General features: G+C 38.2%; 2 protein-coding genes, 1 non-coding gene and 1 pseudogene across 3 annotated transcripts; 2 read left to right on the top strand and 2 right to left on the bottom strand.

Moving 5' to 3' along the window:
• Window positions 1-361: 361 nt before the first annotated feature.
• On the bottom strand, window positions 362-1,484 carry LOC114824183 (E3 ubiquitin-protein ligase PUB23-like; annotated as a pseudogene).
• A 2,299-nt stretch (window positions 1,485-3,783) lies between these two features.
• LOC114824273 (small nucleolar RNA R71) lies at window positions 3,784-3,888 on the bottom strand. Its single transcript, XR_003772412.1, has one exon. It is a non-coding gene; the product is annotated as a small nucleolar RNA R71 (small nucleolar RNA).
• Window positions 3,889-4,214: 326 nt separating this feature from the next.
• LOC103433481 (uncharacterized) lies at window positions 4,215-7,307 on the top strand. Its single transcript, XM_029100599.1, has 5 exons — window positions 4,215-5,003; window positions 5,172-5,628; window positions 5,776-6,189; window positions 6,286-6,433; window positions 6,623-7,307. Exons 1-5 carry the CDS (start codon window positions 4,215-4,217, stop codon window positions 7,305-7,307), a joined length of 2,493 nt encoding a protein of 830 aa, XP_028956432.1.
• A 385-nt stretch (window positions 7,308-7,692) lies between these two features.
• LOC139194697 (uncharacterized) lies at window positions 7,693-8,160 on the top strand. The gene has a single exon (XM_070819599.1). It carries the CDS (start codon window positions 7,693-7,695, stop codon window positions 8,158-8,160), a length of 468 nt encoding a protein of 155 aa, XP_070675700.1.
• The last annotated feature ends 2,376 nt before the right edge of the window (window positions 8,161-10,536 follow it).

Genomic DNA, 10,536 nt, shown 5'->3' on the forward strand with positions numbered 1-10,536 from the left:
TTTAAGGGCCATTTGTGATAAAAACCCATCCTTAAATGAATTGAAATCCAATTGTACTTCAAAAGTCAAAACCAATGAGCTGCATGCACCTGACCCAACAACAAAATTATATACATTTTTTTCTTCTTCTGAAAATATAATTTTAACTCTTGAAATTTAATTTTCTTCACATAAAACCCGATATAAGTTTTTTACTCAAATATCCACATCAATAAATTCGTTAGGTATATTTAATTTTACACATTTAAAAATTTTCGATGCCCAAAACACCCGTATTTGTATGTTTGATGTACACAATTAATTCGATACAGGGAGAATTAATGATTTGATGAAAATAAAAAATAAGAAGAAGATATGAGCATCATGAAGATGAAGATGGATAAAAGGGCAGCAAATGGACAGGAATGCATGAAGAATTCTTCCGAACTCTAGAGTGCAAGCTAAGAACCTCCCAGCCTTCTTTGATTTAAACCTACAATCCACTTGAAGCACCAAACACAATTTGGCCACAACACCCACTTGCAACATTTCCTAAAGAACACCATAAGTTGCAGAAAATCTACAAATGGAGAACAATATCCTTACCGCCCGATCACTTGCCACATGTGAAACCCTAAGGATTTTCTTGGACACAATGGCTAGCCCTGCCCCATGCTTCAACAGCTCAGCTCGCCCTTCCGCACATCGACAAAGCTGTTCCAAAGCCATTAGTATCAGCTCACACGCTCTTTTCTTTTGCATCTCGAGAAGAGCCTCCGTGGGGACCGAAACTGCACCCCCTTCGACGGCTTTGATTCGGTTCCTTCCCCACGGACAAAGCTCCACGAGAGGCTTCAATGCCGCCATTGACGCTTGTTGTGAGATCTGATCATTTAGCACATGCACTATCTGGCGGAATGACCGAACGTCCACACTTATCAACTGGACCGGATCTGCCACCTCGAAAAAAGACTTCAATAAGATTATTGCATGAGCTCGAGATTGGTAATTCCCGCAATTCAATACTCTGACCAGAGACTCCGTTATCTTATTACTGTTGCTGTCATTGCTCAAGAGATCTTTTAGACGAGATTCTGAGCTTTTGAGATGAAAAAGGACTTCAATAGCGACTTCGGTTGTAGATGAATCGGAGTGACTTTTGTTGATAATGGAGGCCACAAATTCGATTGCCCCTGCTGCCTTCAAACAGTTCTTGTTCCTTTCGCCTTGAATGTCGGAGTTGGTATCCGCTCGACGCCATGCGAAGAGTTGAGAGTGCACCAAGCTTGGATTATGCGGAGGAGAGAGTGGTTGGGAGTGAGATCTGCGTCACCGTCGGACAATGGCTGTTTGCTTATTGGGCAACTGCTATTCTTTAACGTGAACAACCACCGCTCTATGCTTTCTCAATCGTACGTTATACCGGTTGAGATCGTGACCGGATCTCTCATGATTTCTAATGAAATTGGGCAGGTAAAATGCGAAGGAATATCGATTTCCTCCATGAATCTTTGAATCCTTAGATAACTGAAAAAATAAAATAAAATAGAGAAGTAAACAAGAGGATTAGAGAAATGCCAACAAAATTGGTTAAGAAACGGCAAGAGAAAGGCTCAAAACTGGATGATGAGTAGATTTTATATTATATATTTTACCCTAATCTTAGTATATTTGGGTTAATATTTTGAAAGAATTTTGATACTTTGAATTATATTTTTAATATAGGACTTTCGACTTCCTCTGGAGCAAAACAGGACCAAATGGACGAATTTTGGAGTAATTCCAGTTGGAGGACGTTCGTGAGTCACTTAGCTTGATCGTATCAAAATTTGGGATTTTTCTACCAAGCAGTTATTTTCTGGCGATGGAATAAAGAAGCAGTGTGCAGTGCTGGAAAATGACGTTTTCGGAGCCCAAGATGACCTCGGATGGGTTCGTGGCCTTTTGGAGAAGTGTTCAGAATATTCCAAACATTAAATCCAGCTATATTGGGCCAGTTTTGGAGCAGCATATGGGTCCAAAACGTAGCTGTTCAGATTTTAGGCGAATTTTACCATTTAATTTAGGGTTATGTTTCCTATTTTATTTGGATCATTAATTTTAGTTTCCTAAGGGAAATAAAGGACCTGTTTTTAGGGTTTGTTGGGGGGCTTAGCAAATATATTGCTTGGCCATCTACAGTTTTTGACTACGTTTTATTTTATGCAATTTTGGAGACAGAGAGAAGGGCTAGGGTTTTGGAGATTTTCTACTTGAAGGTGTTTTCAATCCTTTTCTTAATAATATTTTCTATGATTTCAATTATGAATATGCATAACTAATTTCTTTTGCTAGGGCGAAGTCTTGATCCTTAGCATGAATATGTGATTTTTGTTTAATTGCTTATGATTGATTGCATGCATACTTTGAATTGTTAATCACCGAGATAAAAACTATCTAATTGTCTTAATGCCTGATCACCATTAGGATCTTTAGAAAAGTAATTTGATGCAATTTTGTTCGGAAGGTTCCTTGAAATTGACGCTGGCTTCTTGTGTTTAATAATTGTAATTTCACTTAGGATGAACACCACGTCTTAAGGGTTGCATGGTTTTTCAAAGGATTTTCATAAAGCATAATGAGTCTTTCATGTTCAGATTTGATCCGAACGTCCGGACGGGTTGCATGTTAGATATACGTTCTATATTGGAGGTTCCAAGTAGAATATGAATTAGGAAAATCTAACCTTCAAAGTGGCATGTGTAGATCATAAGTAATTGGTAAAAGTTCATAGGATTACTAGGTGATGGTGGAACCCTAGTGCTTTCTTAATTTGATTTTCCCAAAAACTGTTTTTTTTACCCCTGTTCTAATATTGCAGATTGTTTATTTTAATTAATTAATTTCGTTTTTATTTTAATTAGGTTATAAAATCAATCACCTCAATTTATACTTTACAATAACTAATTGGAATTTGGTTTGCTTTGAATTATTTAATAATCCCTGTGGAGAATGACCTTGCGAGATCCGTTTATATTACAACAACCTTGTGATTCTTGCAAGTATTATAGGAGTTTTTATCGCATTCACATGAGTAGTAAAATCCCTATCAAGAAAATGGCGCCGTTGCCAGGGATTATTTAAAATAATCCCTACTAATCAGATTTTCAAATAATTATTGCTGTTTATACATATAAAAAAAAATTAATTTTCATTTTTATTTTATTTTTTTATAGATTATAACAGTACAGCAGTGCAGATTGTTGAAATCTGTGCATGGTTAGCACCCGTTCAACAGTGCACAAATTGATTCCATTTGATCCAGAACTTGAGCAGACTTTAAGGAGAAGCAGGAAGAAAAATTTGGAGTGGGTTCCTTCTCTGCAGGGGCCTTTTCTGCAGTCTTCAATTTCTGGGAATCTGCACAGTAAAGGAAAAATGGCATTCGTTATTCCAGAGGCAGGTCAGCCTTTGGGTGATTCTTTAACAGCCCATACCACAAATATACCAAGTTGCATTACTTATCCGGCAGTGGAGGAAGGGTCTACATTCGAAATAAAGCAGCACATGCTGAATATTTTACCTACATTTCATGGGTTATCATCTGACGATCCAAACATGCATATTGTAGAATTTTTAATGGGATGCAAAAATATTTTGGTGAGGGGATTCTCAGCTGAATCTATTAAGCTACGTTTGTTTCCATACACTCTAAAAGATCAAGCAAGAAGATGTCTCCTCATACTCCTATCTGGTAGCTTTAGTACTTGGGCCCAACTTAGTGAAATTTTTTTAAACAAGTATTATCTTGCTTCAAAGACTCTTGACATGAGAACTCAGATTTTATCTTTTGCCCAAAAGCCAAATGAGGAGTTTCATGATGCGTGGGAATGGTTCAAAGAGTTGATTAGAAAATGTCCACATTTGGGTATTAACACTACTGATCAAATGCATATATTTTTTAGAGGGTTGAATATGACTACAAAAACTCTAGTCAACGCTTCATGCGGAGGTTCGTACAAAGATAAAAATGCACAAGAGGCTTGTTTGTTATTTGAAAAAATGGCAGCAGATACACAACAATGGGCGGTTGAGCAGCCACAATCTAGGTCAGTTTTTGAGATGTCTAATGGTTCACCATATGTTACAGCACAAATTGAAAAAATGGAGAAACGGTTTGATGCAAAATTTGACTTGTTATTACAGAGACTACCAGATTCACAGGTTGTTGTACAGCAGCCTGCAGCATTTGCAACATGATAACTCATGATTTTATGAGCTGCCCATATAAGGATGTTTGTCCAGATTTTATAGCAGAGCAGGTTAATGCATTTAACAATTTTCAGCGTCCCCGATATGACCCGTATTCAAATTTCTACAACCCAGGTTGGAGAGATCATCCTAATCTAAAGTGGGACAAAGATCAGCACTCTAGGCCTCAATTTCAACAGCAGGTACAACAACCTGCTGCACCTAAGGCTGCTTGGGAGGTTGCAATTGAAAAATTGGCAAATACTACCACGCAAGAAATCCAAAACCTACAGGCAGCAATGAAAAACATGGAAAAACAAATGGGGCAGATTGCTTTGCAGGTTTCAGAAAAGGCACCGGGTACATTTACCAGCCAAACCGAACCAAATCCAATGGGAGGTGCAGATTGCAAGGCAGTTAGATTTTTGCGTTCTGGAAAAAGTTTTGATAATAGAAGTGAAAATTGTGTTCGACATTCGCAGGTGGCTTCACAGCCAAAAACAGATTCGGGAATTGTTGAAAAATATGCCAATTTGAAAGATTCTGAACAACCTTTGAACAGTTCTGAAAATGGTGCTGATATTGTTGCGGATTGTGTATATGAGCCACCTATGCCTTATCCTGAACGATTGAAGCCTAAAGTTAAAGATCAACAATTGACAGATTTTATGAAGATTTTGTCTAAGGTTCAGATTAATCTACCGTTAATTGATGCCATCAAGAACATTCCGTCTTACGCCAAGTTTTTGAAGGATGTTTGCAAAAAGAAAAAGAAGCTCTTTGATTTTGAGAAAGTGATTCTTACAGAACAGTGCAGTGCTGTTCTACTACACAAGTTTCCCCCAAAGAAACAAGATCCATGGCGTTTTACAATTTCTTGCACAATTGGAAATTCTAATTTTAAATGTGCTTTAATTGATTTGGGCGCTAGTTTTAATTTAATGCCTTTTTCTATTTTTTAGAGACTAGGACAAGGAGAAATCAAGCCTACATCAGTTATTCTACAACTAGCAGACCGTTCAGTTGCTTATCCTAGGGGAATTATTAAAGACCTAATTATTAAAGTGGATAATCTTTATCTTCCTGCTGATTTTTTGATTTTGGATATGGATGAAGATATGCAAACACCAATTATTTTGGTACGGCCTTTCATGGCAACTGCTCGAACGTTAATTGATGTAGAGGCTGGAACACTTACACTTCGAGTGCAAGATCAATCTGTTGTGTTCAGTTTATTTGAAGCAACTAAAAGGCCAGGTGATGTGCAAGATTGTATGCGTGTTGATGTGCTTGACAGCATATTACATGCTGAAATTCTGCCACGTTTGACATATGATCCATTGTTAAATGTGTTGAATGGGTTTGAGAATATAAATACAGAAGATGAAAAGGCTTTTGAGTATGTTTCAGCTTTGGAAAGTGTTCCTTTTCAACCCCCCCGTTGGAGGCACGTTTTTTAGAGTTTGGGGGAACCCAAAAAACTGTTGCAGCCTTCTAAGGTACAACCACCTAAATTGGAGTTAAAAGTGTTTCCAGAACACTTGAAATATGCTTATTTGGGAGCAGATTCTTCGCTGCCAGTTATTATTGTTGCTGATTTATCATCAGCAGAAGAAGATAAACTGTTGCGCATTTTAAGGAGTTATCAATATGCAATTGGCTGGACTATAGCTGACATTAAAGGGATCAGCCCTACAATTTGTATGCATAAAATTTTGATGGAGGATGGAGTAAAGCCTGCCATTGACGCTCAACGTCGTTTGAATCCAATTATGAAAGAAGTTGTTCGTAATGAAGTTATGAAGCTTTTAAATGCTGGGATGATCTATCATATTTCAGATAGTAAGTGGATTAGTCCAACTCAAGTGGTGCCAAAGCGTTCTGGTATTACAGTTGTGAAGAATGATAATAATGAACTTGTGCCTACTCGTTTGACTACAGGGTGGCGTATGTGTGTTGATTATAGAAAGATCAATGCGGGTACTAGAAAAGATCAATTTCCATTGCCATTCATCGATCAAATGTTGGGAAGGTTGGCCGGTCATGCTTTTTATTGTTTCTTGGATGGCTATTCAGGGTATAACCAGATTCCAGTTGCCCCTGAGGATCAAGAGAAGACAACCTTTACTTGTCCTTTTGGGACTTTCGCATATCGAAGAATGCCTTTTGGTTTGTGCAATGCGCCTGCCACGTTTCAGCGTTGCATGATGAGCATATTTACCAGGTTAGTTGAACATGTCGTTGAGGTATTTATGGATGACTTTTCTGTTTTTAGGGATTCTTTTGACCAATGTTTGCAGAATTTATCTATAGTTCTTGAAAGATGCATTAAGACCAACCTGGTTTTAAATTGGGAAAAGTGTCATTTCATGGTTAAGTAAGGAATTGTCCTAGGCCACTTGATTTCTAACAGGGGTATTGAGGTTGACAAGGCTAAAATTAATGCAATTGAAAAGTTGCCACCCCCGACGACTGTTAAGAGTGTTCGATCTTTTCTTGGCCATGCTGGGTTTTATAGACGGTTCATCAAGGATTTCTCCAAGATTAGCCGACCATTGTGTAATTTATTGGCTAAGGATGCTCCTTTTCTTTTTTATGAGGCTTGTTTGGAGGCCTTCAAGAAGTTAAAGACACTCCTCACCACAACACCCATTATTGCAGCCCCTAATTGGAGCTTACCTTTTGAATTGATGTGTGACGCGTCAGATTATGCAGTGGGAGCAGTTCTTGGACAACGGAAAGATAAGCTTCCCCAAGTTATTTATTATGCTAGTCGAACCCTCAATGATGCACAACTCAACAATGCAACCACAGAGAAAGAATTGTTGGCAGTTGTTTTTGCATTGGAAAAATTTCATTCGTATTTAGTTGGGGCTAAAGTGATTGTCTATACAGATCATGCAGCTTTAAAATATTTGTTGTCTAAAAAAGATGCTAAGCCTCGATTGATTCGTTTGATTCTTTTATTGCAAGAGTTTGACTTAGAAATCAGAGATAAAAAGGGTAGTGAAAATGTGGTGGCTGACCATTTATCTAGATTAATTATTCCCACAGCTTCCGAAGAGGATTCCCTACCATTAAGTGAGTTTTCCAGATGAACAACTATTTGCAGTCCAAATTAGAACACCTTGGTTTGCTGATATTGTTAATTACTTGGTTAAAGGTGTAGTGCATCCAGATTTAATGTTTTAGCAGAAAAAGAAGTTTTTATCTGATGTCAAGCATTATTTCTGGGATGAGCCATACCTATTTAAGTATTGCCCAGACCAGATTATTCGCAGGTGTATTCCTAAACCCGAACAGGAAAGTGTTTTAAAGTTTGCTCATCATTTTGCTTGTGGGGGACATTTTGGGCAGAAAAGAACAGCAGAGAAAATTTTGCAAAATGGGTTATTTGGGCCTACACTTTTTAAAGATGCACAAAATTGGTGCAAGGCTTGTGATACGTGTCAAAGAGTAGGCAACCAGTCCAAAAGGAACGAGATGCCCCAACTAGGTATTTTAATTGTTGAACTATTTGATGTTTGGGGTATTGATTTCATGGGACCATTTCCATCTTCTCATGGGAACCACTATATTTTAGTTGCTGTGGAATATGTTTCTAAGTGGGTCGAGGCCATTGCAGCACCAACTAATCAGGGATCAGTGGTCCTGAAGTTCCTCCAAGGGGTTATATTTCCGCGTTTTGGAATTCCACGCGTTATTCTTAGTGATGGGGAGAAGCATTTTATTAATAAACCATTTGCTAATTTGTTGGCAAAATATGGGATTAATCATCGTGTGGCTACACCTTATCATCCACAGACATTTGGTCAAGTTGAAGTTTCAAACAGAGAATTAAAACACATTTTGGAGAAAACAGTTGGTTCAACACGTAAAGATTGCAGTTTAAAATTAAATGATACATTGTGGGCCTACAGGACAGCTTATAAAACTCCTATTGGGATGTGACCATTTCGACTCGTTTATGGAAAAACATGTCATCTACCTATGGAGCTTGAGCATAAGGCTTACTGGGCAATTAAAGAGTTAAATTTTTCATATGACTCAGCTGGGGAACAACGTAAATTGCAGCTCAATGAGCTGGAGGAAATTCGTCAGGGTGCTTATGAAAGTTCTCGCATCTACAAGGAAAGAACTAAGGCGTTTCATGATAGTCAAATTTTACGGAAAGAATTTCGGCCAGGGCAAAAGGTGTTGCTATTCAATTCACGGCTAAAGTTGTTTCCAGGGAAATTGAAATCTCGCTAGACTGGGCCATATTTGGTTACTAAAGTCTTTTCTCATGGGGCAGTTGAAATAACTAATGAAGCTCAAGGCAACCCATTCAAGGTGAATGGTCACAGGCTGAAACCATATGTGGAGTCACCCTTTGATACTGCATACGAGTCTTTGACTCTGAAGGAACCAGTGATCTAGCCACCGGACTTCCGCGACGTCTAGCTACAGACTTAAAATAAAGCGCTTATTGGGAGGCAACCCAAATTTTCTAAACTCTTTCCTAATTTTAAATTTCGTTTGATTTTCTCTTCAATTAAATATATATATTAAATATATATATAATAAAAATTAATAAAACATAAAAATAAAAAAATAAAAAAAATAAAAAACGAAAAATTCAAAAATGGAAAATTGCAAGTTAATTTTATTTACCCAGTTTATTTCATTTTATTTTTCTTAATGCATATTGGTTAATTGCAGGTTACGAACGTGGAAAATAAAGCGCTTACTATGTTGGAATCCTGCACCCAGCAGCAAGTCTACCTTAACATTAACCACATCTACACTTATGCTGGAAATTTAAAGCAGTCAACATAACGTCATTCCCAGATGCAAGTTTGGGGGTGATTGTTGCAGATCCAGCACAGGAACATAATTTTGAGCAGTTAATTTTCTGCAGCTCAGTTTTGCAATGCATGGAGAAGCACAGTTAAATCACAGATCCATACATCAGAGAACTGAGTACAATTATTATTACCAGAACTACAACAACTACACTTGCAGGGATTCGGATTTTACCTCCTAGATGCACTGATTTGGGTCATGCGGCCTGTGCTGTCTTTGTCCGATGGGCTTGTGTGTTTACTTCTTTTCCCTCGGCTCTATCATGGATCTGTATACCCCTACACAAAGAGCACCAATATGATACATGCAGGACATAGAACGAGCATCTATACAGAACTAACCAATTCATGAGTCAGATCTAGGGCGTACTTCATTCTTTTCTGAAAGCCCATGTGTTTTAGTTCGCAGTTGTTACCAGTTTAGAGATCCAAGTTATTCAAGTGATTGTATGTTTTCAGTTCGTATGGTGTCATTTTGGGAGTACATACACGGTAAACATGGCATCATAAATAAAATGTAGTTGAATATGTAAATGTTGAGTCGAGCAGAAGAACGAGATCTTTACCTTCTTTATTTACAGAGGCCGAGACATTTGTCGTTTCTGCTTCCTTCAGGGACCATTGGACCGGAAGCTCAAGGTTGTTGTCTCTCGGTTGTATGCTGGATTTGAGTGTCATTTTTTAGTCACAGTAGTGGTTATTATTCAAGTATCAGATCATAGTCAATCAATCAAAAGGGTTGCGGTTTCTACCTAAAAATTTGCAGATCCGTGAGTTTGGGAACTTTTCAAATCTGTCTCTTTAGTCTCTTTGTGCCTCTCGGGCACCTAATACAGAAAAACATCCGTTTAAGCTTCTACAGAGACTCATCACGAAAATATAACTTGCAGAGATTTTTCGCAAGCTGAGAGACATGTATCTTGAACTAAGTGGGAGATGATTACCGTTGTATGTGCGAAATGGTCTCGATCTACATGCTTAGAACTCGAATCCGTGATGGCATGAGGCTTGGGAGCAACATGGTTTGGTTGAGAAGATATGGCGACCCGGGGCATTTTCCTTATGTTGTTTGTCTCGGATTTGCAACTATTGGGGGTCCTCACACAGATAAAACGCCATGCATGTGTTAGATTTTGTTCCATTTCTCTAAAACAAATAAATCTGACAATGAAACCAAAAGATTGGAGGATGATTTTACCTTTGGCTTTCAGTTTTTCCGATTTTTACCACGGATGGGCTATTGAAACACTGCCGGGGGGGGTGCGTTGTTCCGTTGTAGGCAGAGAAGATTCGAGAAATGAAAGGGCTGCGAGGGTTGAGAAATATGAGAGAGGAGGAGACTGAATTTCTAACGAGACAGAAGGTTTTTGCGTTTTTTAGAGTCATTAAGAAGAGAGCAGAGATGAATTGGGGAAATGAGAGAAAAATGTGAGGGAATGAGGGCTATTTTTCATTTTCAAGAGATATAGGGTCTGAGAGCAAG

This window comes from Malus domestica, chromosome 03 (genome assembly GCF_042453785.1).
Source record: "Malus domestica chromosome 03, GDT2T_hap1".
NCBI classification, from domain to species: domain Eukaryota; kingdom Viridiplantae; phylum Streptophyta; class Magnoliopsida; order Rosales; family Rosaceae; genus Malus; species Malus domestica.

What these genes read in the sequence shown, in the direction of transcription:
- LOC103433481 (XM_029100599.1), top strand. Translation starts at nt 4,215, where the DNA reads ATGATAACTCATGATTTTATGAGCTGCCCATATAAGGATGTTTGTCCA. An exon ending in AGCTCTTTGATTTTGAGAAA is followed by an intron (nt 5,004 to 5,171) that starts GTGATTCTTACA and finishes TCTATTTTTTAG; the next exon opens with AGACTAGGACAAGGAGAAAT. An exon ending in TTATAGAAAGATCAATGCGG is followed by an intron (nt 6,190 to 6,285) that starts GTACTAGAAAAG and finishes ATGGCTATTCAG; the next exon opens with GGTATAACCAGATTCCAGTT.
- LOC139194697 (XM_070819599.1), top strand. Translation starts at nt 7,693, where the DNA reads ATGCCCCAACTAGGTATTTTAATTGTTGAACTATTTGATGTTTGGGGT.